This window comes from Callorhinus ursinus, unplaced genomic scaffold, assembly GCF_003265705.2.
Source record: "Callorhinus ursinus isolate GAN/ISIS: 27379988/994484 unplaced genomic scaffold, GSC_fseal_2.0 scaffold35, whole genome shotgun sequence".
In the NCBI taxonomy this organism is placed as follows: domain Eukaryota; kingdom Metazoa; phylum Chordata; class Mammalia; order Carnivora; family Otariidae; genus Callorhinus; species Callorhinus ursinus.
Window position 1 is genome coordinate 15,165,972 of NW_027397097.1, and position 18,922 is coordinate 15,184,893.

General features: G+C 40.6%; 1 protein-coding gene across 2 annotated transcripts in view; it reads left to right on the top strand.

Annotated features, from left to right (window-relative positions):
* The window catches only part of CCDC83 (coiled-coil domain containing 83), a 59,436-nt gene that overhangs the window by 26,221 nt on the left and 14,293 nt on the right, over positions 1–18,922 (top strand). For both annotated transcript variants that reach the window (XM_073879829.1, XM_025848632.2), the window contains 4 exons: positions 193–355; positions 3,582–3,749; positions 10,390–10,481; positions 13,230–13,298. In XM_073879829.1, the coding sequence (XP_073735930.1) occupies positions 193–355; positions 3,582–3,749; positions 10,390–10,481; positions 13,230–13,298 (492 nt within the window). The remainder of the gene's footprint in view (positions 1–192; positions 356–3,581; positions 3,750–10,389; positions 10,482–13,229; positions 13,299–18,922) is intronic.

An 18,922-nucleotide genomic window follows, 5' to 3' on the forward strand; every position in this document is an offset into this window, starting at 1 on the left:
TTTACTGTGTTGTTGGGTTTAATTTTACTTTGCATCTTCCATGTTCCATAAGCTCTTAGAGATACTGTATAAACTTATTTCATTAAATGTTTTTTTCTCACTTTGCAAGCTTCAGTGTATGAATCGGTTTTGAGACAAGTCAAGGTAAATACTTGAGCAGATGCAGTTACCAACTGTTGATTTTCACAACAGAACAAACGCTTGAAGGATGAACAGATTTGGCACATACAGAACCTACTAAAGGAGCTGAGTGAAGATAAGTCAGACGGGTTACCAGTTGTAACAAGGGAAGATGTTGAAAAGGCAATGAAGGAAAAATGGAAGTTTGAAAGAGACCAGGAAGAAAACTTGAAAGGTGACTTAGGAACTTAAAGTTATTTCTTGAATGCGTTCATGCTTTTGTCCCCTAATATGTTCAGATGAGAGCATTACCACCGCAAGCACACACACATGTACGTAAATGGGCAGGAAAGGGAAGTAACAAGTGGGCAGAGCTACTAGAGCCAAGTGAGGAGGAAGAAGAAGGGCACTGATCAAAAACAAGGCAGAGGAAAACCACCTGGCTCTTGACACCAGACAACAGCCTGCTGGCTACCGCCCTGAAGTCCTCACAGGGGGGATTTGTTCTTTGTTTGGGGAAAGTCTCTTGTCTGGCAGCTTCTTTGGCTTCTAACTCAGTTCAGACTTGGGAACAGGGTGAATATTGCCATGAAGCTGCCCCCCCACCAGTACCACTAAGGGAGCTAAGCCCCCCATTTCGGTGGGGAAAGAGGAATAAGAGTTGTCAAGGGGGAAGGTTGGAGGACATGGACAAAAATGATGCTAGGTGCAGAAGATGAAAGAGCATGACCTCCCTTGCCACGGACTTAGGAAATACCACGGTTCCTTGGGTTAAGTCATACATCGTTTTAACACATGGATTTCTTTAAAAAATTTTTTTCATTCCTTTATCCTAAATTTATTGCTAAGATTTCCCAAGCCACTTTTGCCAGAACCCCTATACATACCATCTAGCTAGGAAGCCAGAAAACTTGGGGAAGAGATGTGAGTGTTCTCAGGAAGCAGTACTAAGAGCTGGGAGGCAAAATGAGGACTAGATTCCCTGAATTTCTCCAAGTAGTTCAGAGAGCCTACCAACCTAAGCACTTTACACAGAGCAAGCACACCATCTGTAAATATTTGTGGTTTTGAATGAAATAGTTGCCAAGATCAACCATCAATCAGCAAACTTCATTTTTAGGGGTCTCCACAACTGTTCCCAGAAGCCTGTTCTGGCCCATCCCTTGATGGGCAGCGGTGGTGTCATGAGGTGGTAGATACTGTATTTTGCAGGGTGCCTCTCCAGGAGACTTCTGTTTATGTTTGGAAGGAGGACTTTAATAAGTCCCTTGAGATGGGAGTGAGACCACAGAGGATACTCAGATGCACTCACTAAACTGCCTTCGCAGGGAAATGGGCCCAGCTAGCTGAGGTGTGTGTTTACAGTTTGGGCTGAGTGCTGGGACGGGTGTGTCATGCACGACTGGGGCCAAGCTGGGTGACCAAGCACAGCAGAGGAGGCCTGGGCATGTGCGGTGGCCCAAGGCTGAGAGGAGTCCACAGATGCGGAGGGAGGGAGGGAAAGCTGGAGGACAGGCGGATGGGAAAAGGCTTTGTGAGGCTGTTCTGTTAGTCCCAGGGAGTTGCCGTAACCTGATGGGTTTGGGGAGCAGCGGCGGCAGGTTGTTGCAGTACAGAATCTCAGGCCCATCCAGGTCTACTGACTTAGAATCTGCACCGGGACAAGATCCTGGGGGATTCCTATGCACAGGAATGTTCGAGAAGGACTGATGTAACCCCTTTTTCTCACCTTTTATTTAGGACTCTTCAGTTGCCTGGATAAAAACTTAACCCAAACTAGCCTAAACATAAAGAGGGTGTTAATTTTTTCATAAAACCAAACAGAAAAAAGGCAGGGTGCTCTGGACCTGGACCCAGAGCCTCACGTGCTGTCAGATCTCAGCATTTTTCTTTTTTTAGACCTCCTCTGGCTCTCCCCCCTTCTGTCCACCTCCGTCCTCCTCCTCTGGCTCTTACCCTCTTCTCTTTCTGCCTTGCCCTCCAAAGTTGGCTCCTTTTTCTGAGGCTGTTGTCCTCATGAGGCTGGAACTCAGACCATGGACATTTCTCACTTCACATTCCTTAACCTCCAAATGGAGACAAAAGAGACATGTTTTCCATCAGTTTCAGTGAATGTGTTCCAGGGAAGGCCTCTGGTCCCTAGCTTGAGACCCATGCTCCCTGCTGGACAAATCCCTACAGCCAGGAGAAGGGGCCACTATAATTGGCCTACGTATTTGACAAGGGGTAGGAGAAGGGGCGGGACATGGGCTCTGGCAAAGTAGAACAACAGCCACCACATGGACCTCTCTTTCAAGGACTTCAGTGACAGTAAGCAACCCTCCCCTCAAAGACTCACTGTGGTACAGGGCTGAGACAGCAGCCGTCTAAGCAGATAGAAGGGCAGCTCATCAGGCAGGTTACGGCAGTATTCATTGTTTAACGGAAATAACAAGTGTCATTTATTAAGGGATTTAAAAATATATGATCTTATTTACAGCCTTGGAAAAAGACAGGTCTGGAGTCCTTCTGGACTCCTCTTTATTGAAGAACATTCCCCCAGCCTGATTGCAATACTTCAGCCATTCCATAAACATTTATTGAGCACCAACTAATTGCCAGACTCTGTGCTAAGTGCTGGTTTTGTAGAGAAGAATAAGATGTGGTTTTGCCTTCAGGAAGCTCTCAAACAAGATGGTGTGTGGCACTGAGCCAAAGGGCCATTAAGTTCAATGTACCCTGCTCCTTGTAGTACTTCCAGTTCCAAAATATTTAGAAGCATGAGACCCAGCCTAAAGATGGAGTAGACTATCATGTTTAGCAAGTGCCCCAGGGCAAACTGAAGGTTTATATGGGTGACACAGCTCAGTATTTGTACATATTTTACTAGAGAATTTATCTTTCACTCTGAAGGCGTTTGTAAGCGGGGGCCAGAGAAGACATGTTGAGATTACTGTTGTACGGTATGGTATCATCTCACACAAGGGAAGCCCAAACACTGAAATTTAGATGATGGAAGCAACCTATTTATTTACAAAAATGGTTGCCAGGGACAGCACAGGATATATACTGAACTCACTTTGCCCAGAGGCACAATGGTCAGAAAAGTGACAATTTATTAATAAAAAGTCTGTGTGATATAAAGTACAAAATAGGACACTTATCAAGCTACGATGGGAATAATTTAAGCTTGTGGGTTCCTAGACATATAGGTAGTCTATTAACCTATCAGTCACAGCCTAAAACCACACATCTATTTTATAATTGGAAGCTTAATTTTACTTGGATTATGCATCATGAGGGATAAACAATAGTTGAAATAGTTTAGATTTCCTTTAATTGTAGATAAAAAATTGTATTTATGAGTTAACAGCATTTTAGTAGCAGGCTTTTCAGACCTTAACTTCATAAAATCGGATTGCAATGTATCATGGTTGCAAGAACAATGGCAATGACATGGTGTCTTGATTTTCTCTCAACAGATATGCGCGTGCAAATAAATAATGCTGAGAAACTATTTCTTGAGAAGCTCAGTGAAAAGGAATACTGGGAAGAATATAAGAATGTAGGGAGTGAACAACATGCTAAACTCATTACCTCCTTGCAGAATGACATCAATAGAGTTAAAGAAAATGCGGAGAAAATTTCAGGTCAGTTGTGATAAAGCTAGTTCAAATTCAATAGAAAATCTTTGGAGAGCAGCCCTTTTGTAGAAGAAAAAAATGTGTACTCCCTAAATCATTCTTTACTCTCTATCAGCACAAGCAGCTATGAACCTAAGGGTAAGGGTGGAGAGAGGAAGTGGAGAAACTCTCCCAGGACCACCAGTGGAACTGAGAAGTAGAAGGATGGGGGGTGCAGGCAGTGGAGAATCCCTGAGACCAGCTGTCTTGGAGAAAGAAGCTTCATTCAGTGAGTGCTGTCTGCATGCTCCCATACCTAGGTCTGGGGCAATTCCACCAAGGTAGGAAGGTCCTGGGCCAGGGTTATATTGAAAAGAAATTTACCTGAGGCAAGCTAAGAACAATTTAACCAGGCTATAAAACCAGAATCATTGTAGAGAAACGCCCAAGTAAACACAAGGTTATAGTCAGAAAGAATTGAAGAACAAACACAAGACGGGAAATGGAGAGAGTATGGAGCAGGATGGCATCAGGTGTGATGAAGTTTACCAGGACTAGTTCTGGGAGCCATGAGACCATCTGTCTGTCACTGTGGCTAAGCACAGTGTCTTAAAAAACATCAGAAACCCAGAGACAGGAAAGTCATAGAGTAGAATAAATGGAGAAATCTGATGACTCAGAAGAACACTGGCCAGATGACTGAGCCCGGCTGGTGATGGTGCCCTGACTGGTGGAGGTGTTCATGTGGGGTCATTTCCATTATCCCCTGTGGGGGCCCTGTTGCGGGATATTCCACTGCTGGACCAAGTTTTCTGTAAGTTTCTCAGTTCAGGGTTTCTGTACCACAAAGGCAGTGTAAATTTGGTTCCAAATCAGACTGGGTTTAAAGTTCCAATTTTTCAAAAGGTTTTCCTCCCCAGAAGAAAAGTAGAGAATAAAAGGGACATCTTCTGGGGCATCTGGATGGCACAATTGGTTAAGCGACCGACTCTTGGTTTTAGCTCAGGTCATGATCTCAGGGTCCTCAGATCAAGCCCTGAGTCAGGCTTCACGCTTAGCAGGGCACCTCCTCCTTCCTCTGCCCCTCCCTCCTGCCTGCTCTCTAACAATAAATAAATAAATCTTTTTAAAAAAAGGCAGAGGGGACACCTACCTACCCCTGTCTATCTCCCAACCACTCAGATCGTCTCTCTAGGTAAAACCACTATTAACCAATTTCTTGTGTAACCTTTATCAGAAATATTTTATATCAATATATACAAAGCATGCTACAAATATAATTTTGTACTTGCTTTTTCATGTAACAATATTCTTCCAGTGACTACTTTGTTTTGTTGTATTATACTTTTTTTACAAGTCTCCTACTCATAAGCATTTAGATTGTTTCCTATATTTTACTATTACAAATAATGCTGCAATGAATATTCTTAAATACCTTTTATTGCAATGAATATCCTTGTATTTATATAATTTCACTTTTGTATGTCTCTAGGAAGGAATGGCTGGCCTGAAGTGCCCATTTATTTATTTGTTATTTTGATAGGCATGGCCCTCCATAGAGCTTGTACCGAATTTACGAACCACCCCCACCCCACCCCCGACCTCTCCCTATGTTCCTGCATCTTCAACAACAGGGATGTTAGCTAACTTTTTGTTCTTTGCCAGTCTTAAAAGTAGAAAATGGTATCTCATTATAGCTTTAATTTCCACTTCTCTTATTATGTGATAGTGAATATCTTTTCATAAGTTCCGTAAATGTAATGGGAAATATAACTATATTTCCTTTTCTGTGAACCATCTGTTCACATCCCTTGCCCATTTTTCTACTGTGTTGTAGAGCTCTTTACATTTTAAGGAAATTAGCTCTTTAACTGTGATACAAAGTACAAATATTTCCCCCATTTGTCATTAGTCTTTTTTGTGGAGTATATTTATGGGGACATGTTGAAGTTTTAGAGTGTTTAACCTAGGTTTTTATTTTATGATATCTGAGATAATAAATTGTCCAATATTTTCTTCTAGAATATTTATGGCTTCATTTTAATATTTACCTCTTTGATTTTTTGTGTGTCTATAAGGTAGGAAACCAATTTTATTTTTTGCCAGATAGTTTTCCAGTTGTCCTAACATCATGTATCAAATAATTCATTTTAACCCTAGTGATTTAAAATGTTGACTTTATCATACTTTACTTTCCCATGCATATTTGGATCTCTCCCTATACTTTCTATTCTGTTCCACTGACCTATGTATTTGTGAACCAGTACTATACTTTTAAAATAGTTATTGTTCAGAGAAGTTTAAAATTTTTAAATCCCCCCAACATTTCTTTATATTTTTAAATTAGGAGGAGTCACCTTCTCAGAAAAACTTATTAACCCATTATCTTGATCAGAAATTTGGATGATTTCTTTGAGTTGAAAATTGTCATGCTATGTATCCAGCTTTGGGATGGTGGTAATGACATTAATATATTGAATTACTTGCTGGTTACACCTTAGTCTGTAGCTGACTTTAGGTGTCATAGGAAAATAGTTGTTATGGGCTTTTCTTATTTGTCATTGGTTTTAGGCATTTCTCCTAACCATGCTGGTAGCAGCAGCAACTCTGCTCAGGGACAATTAAAATACCCTGGGGCCAGTAATTGGACAGTGGATATGAGCAGGACACTTAAATCGATTTATCTGAAGCCTTACTATTATATCACCCTTTTTCCTCCCTTCTTCCATGATTTCTCTAGAATGTTCCTCCCACACCCATGATCATGGAGTTTGTGGTAATTAGACTGGCTTACTTGCAAGGAACAAGTATTTTAGGGAAAGGTGTGGTTATTGAAACAGGATATTAAAGTAAAACTTTTTAAGTCTCAATTTAAACTGGGGTGGCTATTTAACAGACACCACATTTCAGAGTAAACTGAGATACTGCCATGCCGATGAGACAGAAAACTGAATTCCAGTCTATAAAAGAAGTTGGATAGGTCAAGAAAAGATTGTTGGAAATTAGGGGACAGTGTTTAGAAAGAGATCTTGGTGTGCTGTAAGTCCCATTCTGTCCCACAAAGGGGCAGGTGAAAGGTAATTTCTTCCATCACCTCAAATCAAGATGGAGAATCTTTAAGGAAATTCCTCAGATTGTTCAGTATGTGCCCTCTGCAGTTTGGGAGACATGGAGGTCTAGTTTATGACGCATCTCTGAGAAATCTAGGGGATAAGGGACTGACTGATCTTTCTGACAGCAGAGCAAAGGTGAAGTGGCCACCGCCATGAGCTAGGCCTGTATCTTAGTCCATTCAGGTTACTATAACAAGATACCTTAAATGGGTGCCTTATAAACAACAGAAATTTATTTCTCACACTTCTGCAGGCTGGGAAGTTCAAGATCAATGCCAGCAGATTTGGTGTCTGGTGAAAACCCACTTCCTGGTCCATAGACAGCCATCTTTAGTGGAAGGGACAAGGGAGTTCTCTGGAGTCTCTTTTTATAAGGGTGCTAATCCCATTCATGACGGTTCCCCCCTCTTGACCTAATGACCTCCCAAAGACCCCATCTCCAAATACCATCACACTGGGGATTATGTTTCAACGCATGAACTGGGGGGAGGGGGGCACAAAGATTCAGTCTGCAGCAGGCTGCACTCTCAGAGTTTGTCACAGCAAAGCATGAAAGTGTTTCCTACGAATCTGCTATGAGAGCAAGCGAGTACACAGTCCTGTTAGATCTTCGAGATAGGGTCCTAACAGAGAAATAGGAGCCTGCATGTATGGGAGGGAGCAATAGATTGAGAGCCAGAGGCCAACGGAAAAGTTGTTAGCCAGCCTCAAGGACAGTACAGCCCCTGCATCAAGGAACCACAGGTGAAATAACTAGCAATGAGGAGGGTGGTCCTCTGAAGAACCTATAAAACAGCCCCATGGAAAAGGAATCCACCCTAAGTGCCAGCTAGAACTAGAAAGTGCCACATTAGCTTGAGATAGTATCTGTCAAATGAGAGCTTTCTTGCCCCTTTCCATGCTTCTCTTCAACCCTGAGGGAGGAGGCATAGAAACTCAAATCAGAGGAAATAGTTGTACGTCCAGGTTGGGAAGGGAATAGCCATAGCTTTGAATGGAGTTTAAAGTTTTAATTATTACAAAAGACTGGATACATTAATTCCTGATTGGAGGGCCTCTTATTATCACAAAAGATCCAGAAAAGTACGAAATTTGCCATATATCTTGTTGAGAGAGTTACTAGCCTCACAGTATGAATTTTAAAGGGAAGAGTATAAAGCTACGTTTGTTTGATGTCCCATGGTCATGTTTGTTGAATATAACACTCGCAGTGAGGAATGGGAAGACTGAAGATGGAAACAGAAGCCCATCAAATCGGTGGTGGCCCCAGAGATGGCTCCTCTCTACATTTGTCTTTTCTGGGCTGTGTCCCCTTCATAGTGCCTCTGTTTTGCTCTGTCCCATCCTCCTTCTCTTCTGGCTTCCCACACACCAGTTCTTGCAGTTTTCTCCAGCCCAGATTCTAAAGAGCTGGTGTCATTACCTACCTAACGAAGATGAGCGAAGACGTTTGTCCATGCCTCCTCATGGACCATCGGTCAGCCATTCTGTGGTCAGCTCTCCAATCCTGCCTTATTCAGGACCATCCCTGAGCTCTAGGGGGAAGGGGGAGGAAGCACCTAGAGCTGCTTCCCTGAACTTTGGCTAGGAGATTTTGGGATAGTGGGTATAGGAAACACAGTCACTAATCCATCCAAGACAAGGCTTTATCTCTCAGTAAAAGGAAAGGGGACCTTAGTGAGGCCCAGCAATACAGAAAGTGTGGGGGTATGATAAGTCAGATATCAGGTTCACAGAGCATTTTTACTTTTGTCCTTCACCAGGCACACAGGACAGGAATCTCTAAAATTTCTTTGTACACTAATCATGAGTTAAAAGATTTGGGTTCAAATGCACTTACAAAAAAGTAACATTACCTCTTTGAACATCAGTTTCTTCATCTGTAAAATGGGAGTCCCTTGGTGATCTCCAAGAGAACTCACAAGAGAGGCTACACCACCCTCCCCACAGGAGAGGGTCAGCACGGTGAGGTCGTGTGACACTGACAAGTGTGTGAAAAGTGGGCAAGAGACTCCCAGGAAAACTGTGGGGGAGCAGAGCAACACGGAGCCAGACACAGCAGGGAAGGCAGAACAATGCAAAGCAAGCTTCAGCCCGCATGGCTTTGCCATCAGCTTCTGAGAAGTGGCCACATTAGACAGGGGTCTGAGCAGCCAGAACTTTAAAGGCACAAAGCCAGAGTCTCCCATGCTCCCAGTAGCAACGTCTCCAACTGTTATGAGAAGGAGACATTTCATACTCCTAGCTTCTTTGGCTGTATTCACAAATGCATGTTTAACAGTTGTTTCTGAGAGCAGCATGTGAATCACAAAAACTAGCAATGAGATTTTCACATCCTCCCTTGTGCTGGTTACTCTGCTCTTCAGAAGATAAACAGTCCATAGAATTTTATATGGAACTTGCAACAAGTTGGGTATTTTTGTTGCTTTGTCAGTGTTAATGTGGCACTAGAGAGAGCTATAACTTTAGTCAGAGCATATTTGATCATCTATTTTTTATGATTTGCAGCAAAGAATATTTAATCTTATCAAGCTCCAGGTTAATGGTTTCTTTCAGATGCTAAGAATGAAAAATCCATTATAACTAAACTCCTGATCCATTGCAACTTTTGGATTGCCTGTTGTGTTTTGTTGGGTAGAAGTTTCAAATAAACATCCAGCCTTAGTCTAGTGGACTAGGTCCTGAATTGAAACAAATTCTATCAGAAATGAGATTGGAATGATTAAAATATTCAAGTGATGACTCTGAATGGGAATAAAAAGTATACAGGTTGTATGGATGGGCATATGTGGGCTGAAAAACGAAGACTTCCATTTTCTCACTCTCCAGATTTCAAGTTAGCCTAGTTTTCTTCCTCTCCACTCTCTACAGCAGTCTTAATGTCACCATACCTCACTTTTCCTTAAACAGAGGTGTTGAGGGTATGCTCACTAAGCATCTTTCAAGGCCTAAAATTTTATGATCCTTTGCTCTCTCAATCCTGACTATGATATCAGAAAATCTAGAGAATAAAGAATCCTGCACATCTTCTTATCTGTCCTCCTCTCTTGCCCTGAGCCCAACTCAGAACCAGAGGCTGACTTTCATGGCCCCTTCACCCCTCTCTCCTCTTCTCACTCTGTCTTTCCTGCCCAAGAAAACATATGCCAAGAACACTGGAAATTTAGTTAGATGGAGTCAGAGGTACAGGATGCTTCTCATGCAGATAATTAAATCTTCTTTATATTTCCATTGTGGAATCAGAAGTGTGTGATATGCAAGGTAGATGGCTGCCCTAAAGTATTGGGAATTTTCCCTTTGGAGAGACAACCCTTTGAAAATACAAATATTCTTAGGTGAGATATCATTTTAGCTAATTCACATTAAGGTGTTAGTAAATTATTGGAGCATTTCTTCTAATTGGAGGTACTAGATACTTCAGTAAAAATTTACCCTGAAAATTTGGGTGAAAAGTATGTAGAAAGAAGATGAGAGGATCATGGAAATAAAATTTACAAGCAGCATAACTTTCCCTAGGATTAGTCTTGTTAAAGCTTCTAATTTTCTTTTCAAAGAACACTATAAAGTCACTCTGGAAGATGCTAGAAAGAGAATAATCAGAGAAACTTTGTTGCAACTGGATCAAAAGAAGGAATGGGCCACACAGGTATATTTCAGTTGTCTTAAAAACAAAACAAAAGTTTTTCCTTATTTTTTCCTGTGGCATATTATAATGATTAAGAACTTGAGTCCTGAAGTTCGGCAGTTTACTTTAAATCATGGTTCTACCACTTACTGGGAATATAAACTAAATTTGTTACTTGACTTTTCTGGGCTCCAGTTTCCTAATTTAAAAAAAAAAGGGTCAATAATGATATTTACCTTTAAAGAATAGGATGGGGATTAAATGAGATGATTTAAGTAGCATAGTGTCTCATAAGAAACAACAGCTCAGTAATTTATTATTCAGTTATTTTTAAGTAATAATAATGGCTACAACAAATTATTAAATAAAAGTTTTTGGACGCATTATAGAATGAAATATGATTTGTCTAAAAAGTACTGTCGTAGGGGTGCCTGGGCGGCTCAGTCGCTAAGCGTCTGCCTTCGGCTCAGGTCATGATCCCAGGGTCCTGGGATCAAGCCCCACATCGGGCTCCCTGCTCCGCGGAGAAACCTGCTTCTCCCTCTCCCACTCCCCCTACTTGTGTTCCCTCTCTCGCTGTGTCTCTCTCTGTCAATAAATAAAATCTTAAAAAAAAAAAGTACTGTCATATATATCCAAACCTAAAAGAGTACACTTTACATGGCCAGAGCTTTAAAATTTTGGGATATAAAAAAATGTTTGAGGGACACCTGGGCGGCTCAGTCAGTTAAGCGTCTGCCTTCTGCTCTGGTCAAGATCCCAGGGTCCTGGGATTGAGTCCTGCGTTGGGCTCCTTGCTCAGCAGGGAGTCTGCTTCTCCCTGTGCCCTGACACTCGCCCTGCTTATGCACAAGCGCTCTCTCTGACAAATAAATAAAAATCTTAAAAAAAAAGTTTGAGATATAATTTCCAACTTTATATGTTTTCTAATCCCTTTGTTTTCACTCTCCTTCCCTGTCTATAGACTATCTCCTCGGTTAGTGAGACCCCCACTGGGACTGTCTCTTGATCTAGAATCTCTCTTCAGAATCATAAACATCTGGTCTTCTCTAAAGTTCTTCACTGAATTTCAGTTGCTACTGTTTGTTGCTTAACTGTTAGTTCAGTTGTTCTTTCAGTTACTACCCTACTGCATGATTTTTACTGATTTATCCAAATATAGAGGATTACGGAGAACTGACCAATAGTTTATCTGTCCATGAAATTCAGCCCCTTTGTGACGGAATATGACTAAATGGTGAAGTCAACAATAAAATGATATGAACATAGTTAAGATGATTAAAAATGCATCTGTAGATCAAATATATTTCAAATATACATATTCAATATATAATGAAGACTGTTCCAGATACTGTTCTGAGCAGTTTACATTTATGTCTCTCAACAAACCTATAAGGCAGGGACTTGCTAATGAGAAGACCGAGACACAGAGAAATTTTTGTGGCTTTCTCAGAGCAAGTGGCAGAATTGAGATTCGATTCTAGATGTCTCCTTCAGATCATTGCTCTTAATCACTACCCTATACATTTTCTTTTCTCTACATAATGCCTAACACTCACACACGTGAATGAATTTTCCCCATTTTATCTGGCTATTTTAGCATATGTTTCGCTTCTGATAATCCACTGTTGTGCAACCTTGGCTGTGTACTGGAGTCACCAAGAAATTTGGTTAACTCCTGTGGTGACTCAGAGATGCTCATGTAATTGGCCTGCGATGTCACCTTGGTTTCTGGATTTGTCCAAGTGTCCAGGAGATTCTAACATGCGCCCAAAGTTGAAAACCCCTGCTCCACTGTTACTAAATTAAGCCATTAGCCAACTTCAGTTATGAGCTGTATCCTGCTTTCGTTCAAATGATACTCTGTGTTCCAGGACACTTTAGAGTCACCAGTTGCAGCTGGAGTATAAAAGTTCCTGGTTCCTAAGGAATGTAGGCGCACCCTTAGTTTAATTAGCATGATTTGAAGAAAAAAATTATTGCAAATCTTCCAACTCTAAAGACTTAGATAAACTTATTCTTAACATATTTTTCAGTTATTTCTGTCTGCCTTTATGATCTATAAGATTTTTCTTAATTTCTCTTCCTTAGGTTGTGCCCTTTAGTTACTGAATGTGGAATTTGTAAAGTGGTATCCATATAAAAGTACCTCACAGATAAATACAATCTTTCATCCTTTATAAAGTTCCTTTAGGGAAAACTATAAATAAATAAGAATTGAAAATGAATTTACATTTTATGAACCTATTGAGAAAGTAATGCTTTTCCTGTTTTCTTCATCTAAAATGCCTTTCTCCAGGAAACTGTCCAGCTACCCTGAAATTATTTGCTATTAAGTTTGTAAATATGTATATTGCTATTATTGACATACAGAAGTCTTTTTAATTAAAAAGGTAGTAATAGAATCTATTCATGCTTTACTCTATGTTGGATTATGTCTGTGACCAAAAACATGAAGAATATTTGACAGCTGCAGTTCAGCCACCTTAATTATGGAGCAGATCACTTAATGATTGATTTCACCATGGGAATCAGATTAAGTCACAATGGAAGCCCAACTGAAAGGATAACTATAGTCCAGTTCTCTGAATCACCTGTATTAGGCAGTGTGAATCAGCAAAAAATAATATGAGAATAAAGAACAACTGAAGCAAGAGTTCTTAGATATGTTTCCAAAGTAATTGCAAAACATAATGTAAAATGATCAGATAAGTTGATTGTGAATCGCCATGTTGCAAAGTCTCCCTTAATACAGAAACTTTCTTTTAGAATGCCATACGGTTCATTGACAAGGGGAGCTACCGAGAGATCTGGGAGAATAACTGGCTGAAAAGAGAGGTAGGTGGAATTTTAAAAAACAATTTTTCTTCTTTCTCATTTTTTTGAACTGGAAAGGACTTTTATTTATGAGCTGAAGGTATGGGAAAAGCATAGAACTGTGACTAGCTGAGGTAAAGTAAAATTCAAGTGGAATCCTAATCTTATTACAAGCCATTACTCAATGAATACCATCAATAATTTCAATAACAACCAGAAATCATTTTTGGCATCCTAATTCATGTAATATACTCAAATGTATGAAGCTTCTCTATACCCTAAAATTGATCTGGTCTTCCTCAAGACCGTACTTCCTTCTGGGTGGTGGGAGGAAGGCTAAAGGATCATTCTAACCTCATTCTCTGCTGTTTTTTAAATTGCCTTTCAGGATGACACGTGGTCTCCTTTGCATAAATGTTCAGTCATTTAGATTTCCCTACTTCCCCCTGCTCTTCTCCAAGATGGACCCTATTGTATAAGGAGGTGGGGCTTACATGCCCTCTTGTGGGGCATGTCGTTAAAGAGGGCTCAGATCTGTGGGTTTCCTTTGGATCTTTGCTCCCCCTGCCTTTCATCTGTACAGGATGTGCCTTTGTCTGCTCCCTGCACTGGTGACTTCTGAATGGACTGCTCTGGCCTTTGGGACATCATGTTGCAGCCAACACCGAATCCACAGTTACAGCCATTTGCCAGTGGTCAAGATGTCCCTGCCCACTGCAGTCTCGACGTCCTCTCCTAGCTTGGTCATCAGGCTCTCTTCACACCTCCTTCTGGAGAACATGTGGGAACAAGTGGGCTCCATGTGCTGCCTGAGACTCAGCTCCCCCTGTCTCCCTATACCAGCGCTGCAATACTGCTCTCAATGAATGTGGTCATGGCTGGACTTCTAGACCTTCTTTGTTATGAGGCACTGTCCTGTTTTCCTTACATTGTACAGACTAGGCCCTCTGCCTTCCCTCCTTACACTCATCTACCTGGAAAACTCCAACTCTCCTTTAGGCACGGACTTTATTGATTAATTTCTTTCTGAATCATTTTGTATTTCCCCCAGAAAGTCTTGAGTCCTCTTCCTCAGTGCTCTCGTTTCATAACTCTTGTTAAAATATGTTGAAATTGGCTGTTTATGCATCCGTCTCTTCATTGCAAAGAGCAGGCTATGCCTTTTCAATTATATGTCCATGAGAACTAATAAATAATCTATGTTCACTAAATAGTTATTGAATGAAAGGATGTCCATGAGTATATATATATTCATTGGAGAGATTAATCAAGTACATGGCTTAGCTCTTGGGTGAAGTGTGAGAGCATGTTATTGGATAAAAGAGATAGATAATCTTTGGTCTAGATGTTCCAAGGGTGCTAAAGAAGATGTGCAAACTCACTACTTTGAAATTCCCTTTATATCCAGAGGTAGTCACCCAACCTGTGCTCAGATACTATCTATGAAAGAAAACTCACTATCTTTTTTAAAATAATTTTTATTGTTATGTTAATCACCATATATTACATCATTAGTTTTTGATGTAGTGTTCCATGATTCATTGTTTGTGCATACACCCAGTGCTCCACGCAGAATGTGCCCTCTTTAATACCCATCACCAGGCTAACCCATCCCCCCACCCCCCTCCCCTCTAGAACCCTCAGTTTGTTTTTCAGAGTCCATCGTCTCTCATGGTTCGTCTCCCCCTCCGACTTACTCCCCTTCACTCTTCCCCTCCTGCTATCTTCTTCTTTATTTTTTTTCTTAACATATATTGCATTATTTGTTTCAGAAGTGCAAATCCGTGATTCAGCGGTCATGTACAATTCACAGTGCTCACCATAGCACATACCCTCCCCAATGTCTATCACCCAGCCACCCAATCCCTCCCACCCCCCACCACTCCAGCAACCCTCAGTTTGTTTCCTGAGATTAAGAATTCCTCATATCAGTGAGGTCATATGATACATGTCTTTCTCTGATTGACTTATTTCACTCAGCATAACACCCTCCAGTTCCATCCACCTCATTGCAAATGGCAAGATCTCATTCCTTTTGATGGCTGCATAATATTCCATTGTGTATATATACCACTTCTTCTTTAGCCATTCATCTGTCGATGGACATCTTGGCTTTTTCCACAGTTTGGCTATTGTGGACATTGCTGCTATAAACATTGGGGTGCACGTACCCCTTCGGATCCCTACATTTGTATCTTTGGGGTAAATACCCAGTAATGCAATTGCTGGATCGTATGGTAGCTCTATTTTCAACTGTTTGAGGAGCCCCCATACTATTTTCCAGAGTGGTTGCACCAGCTTGCATTCCCACCAACAGTGTAGGAAAGTTCCCCTTTTTCTACATCCCCGCCAACATCTGTCGTTTCCTGACTTGTTAATTTTAGCCATTCTGACGGGTGTGAGGTGGTATCTCATTGAGGTTTTGATTTGGATTTCCCTGATGCCGAGCGATGTTGAGCACTTTTTCATGTGTCTCTTGGCCATTTGGATGTCTTCTTTGGAAAAATGTCTGTTCCTGTCTTCTGCCCATTTCTTGATTGGATTATTTGTTCTTTGGGTGTTGAGTTGGATAAGTTCTTTATAGATTTTGGATACTAGCCCTTTATCTGATATGTCATTTGCAAATATTTTCTCCCATTCTGTCGGTTGTCTTTTGGTTTTGTGGACTGTTTCTTTTGCTGTGCAAAAGCTTTTTATCTTGATGAAATCCCAATAGTTCATTTTTGCCCTTGATTCCCTTACCTTTGGCGATGTTTCTAGGAAGAAGTTGCTGTGGCTGAGGTGGAAGAGGTTGCTGCCTGTGTTCTCCTTTAGGATTTTGATGGACTCCTGTCTCACGTTTAGGTCTTTCAACCATTTGGAGTCTATTTTTGTGTGTGGTGTAAGGAAATGGTCCAGTTTCATTCTTCTGCATGTGGCTGTCCAATTTTCCCAACACCATTTGTTGAAGAGACTGTCTTTTTTCCATTGGACATTCTTTCCTGCTTCGTCAAAGATGAGTTGACCATAGAGTTGAGGGTCCATTTCTAGGCTCTCTATTCTGTTCCATTGATCTATGTGTCTGTTTTTGTGCCAGTACCATACTGTTTTGATGATGACAGCTTTGTAAAAGAGCTGGAAGTCCGGAATTGTGATGCCGCCAGCTTTGCTTTTCTTTTTCAAGATTCCTCTAGCTATTCGGGGTCTCTTCTGGTTCCATACAAATTTTAGGATTATTTGTTCCATTTCTTTGAAAAAGGTGGATGGCATTTTGATGGGGATTGCATTGAATGTGTAGATTGCTCTAGGTAGCACTGACATCTTCACAATGTTTGTTCTTCCAATCCATGAGCATGGAACGTTTTTCCATTTTTTTGTGCCTTCTTCAATTTCTTTCATGAGTATTTTATAGTTTTCTGAGTACAGATCCTTTGCCTCTTTGGTTAAATTTATTCCTAGGTATCTTATGCTTTTGGGTGCAATTGTAAATGGGATCGACTCCTTGATTTGTCTCTCTTCTGTCTTGTTGTTGGTGTATAGGAATGACACTGATTTCTGTGCATTGATTTTATATACTGCTACTTCACTGAATTCCTGTATGAGTTCTAGCAGTTTTGGAGTGGAGTCTTTTGGGTTTTTCACATACAGTATCATATCTGCAAAGAGTGAGAGTTTGACTTCCTCTTTGCCAATTTGGATGCCTTTGATTTCTTTTTGTTGTCTGATTGCTGTGGCTAGGACTTCTAATACTATGTTGAATAGCAGTGGTGAGAGTGGACATCCCTGCCACGTTCCTGACCTTAGAGGAAAAGCTCTTAGCTTTTCCCCATTGAGAATGATATTCACTGTAGGTTTTTCATAGATGGCTTTTATGATATTGACGTATGTACCCTCTATCCCTATACTCTGAAGAGTTTTGATCAAGAAAGGATGCTTTACTTTGTCAAATGCTTTTTCTGCATCTATTGAGAGGATCATATGATTCTTGTTCTTTCTTTTGTTAATGTATTGTATCATGTTGATTGATTTGCAGATGTTGAACCAGCCTTGCAGCCCAGGGATAAATCCCACTTGGTCATGGTGAATAATCCTTTTAATGTACTGTTGGATCCTACTGGCTAGTATTTTGGTGAGAATTTTTGCATCCATGTTCATCAAGGATATTGGTCTGTAATTCTCCTTTTTGATGGGGTCTTTGTCTGGTTTTGGGATCAAGGTAATGGTGGCCTCATAAAATGAGTTTGGAAGTTTTCCTTCCATTTCTATTTTTTGAAACAGTTTCAGGAGGATAGGTATTAATTCTTCTTTAAATGTCTGATAGAATTCCCCGGGGAAGCCATCTGGCCCTGGGCTTTTGTTTGTTGGGAGATTTTTGATGACTGCTTCAAATTCCTTAGTGGCTATAGGTCTATTCAGGTTTTCTATTTCTTCCTGCTTCAATTTTGGTAGTTGATACATCTCTAGGAATGCACCCATTTCTTCCAGGTTATCTAATTTGCTGGCACAGAGTTGCTCATAATATGTTCTTATAATTGTTTGTATTTCTTTGGTGTTGGTTGTGATCTCTCCTCTTTCATTCATGATTTTGTTGATTTGGGTCATTTCTCTTTTCTTTTGGATAAGTCTGGCCAGGGGTTTATCAATCTTGTTAATTCTTTCAAAGAACCAGCTCCTAGTTTCGTTGATCTGTTCTACTGTTCTTTGGTTTCTATTTCATTGATTTCTGCTCTGATCTTATTTCTCTTCTCCTGCTGGGTTTAGGCTTTCTTTGCTGTTCTTTCTCTAGCTCCTTTAGGTGTAGGGTTAGGTTGTGTATTTGAGACCTTTCTTGTTTCTTGAGAAAGGCTTGTATTGCTATATACTTTCCTCTCAGAACTGCCTTTGCTGTATCCCAAAGATCTTGAAGAGTTGTGTTTTCATTTTCATTGGTTTCCATGAATTTTTTTAATTCTTCTTTAATTTCCTGGTTGACCCATTCATTCTTTAGTAGGATGCTCTTTAGCCTCCATGTATTTGAGTTCTTTTCGACTTTCCTCTTGTGATTGAGTTCTAGTTTCAAAGCATTGTGGTCTGAAAAGATGCAGGGAATAATCCCAATCTTTTGGTACCGGTTGAGACCTGATTGTGACCCAGGATGTGATCAATTCTGGAGAATGTTCCATGGGCACTAGAGAAGAATATGTATTCCGTTGCTTTGGGATGGAATGTTCTGAATATGTCTGTGAAGTCCATTTGGTCTAGTGTTTCATTTAAAGTCTTTATTTCCTTGTTGATCTTTTGCTTAGAGGATCTGTCCATTTCAGTCAGGGGGGTGTTAAAGTCCCCCACTATTATTGTATTGTTGTCAATGTGTTTCTTTGCTTTTGTTATTAATTGCCTTATATAACTGGCTGCTCCCACGTTAGGGGCATAGATATTTACAATTGTTAGATCTTCTTGTTGGATAGACCCTTTAAGTAGGATATAGTGTCCTTCTTCATCTCTTATTACAGTCTTTGTTTTAAAATCTAATTTGTCTGATATAAGGATTGCCACACCAGCTTTTTTTGGTGTCCATTAGCATGGTAAATGGTTTTCCACCCCCTCACTTTCAATCTGGGGGTGTCTTTGGGTCTAAAATGAGTCTCTTGCAGACAGCATATTGATGGGTCTTGTTTTTTAATCCA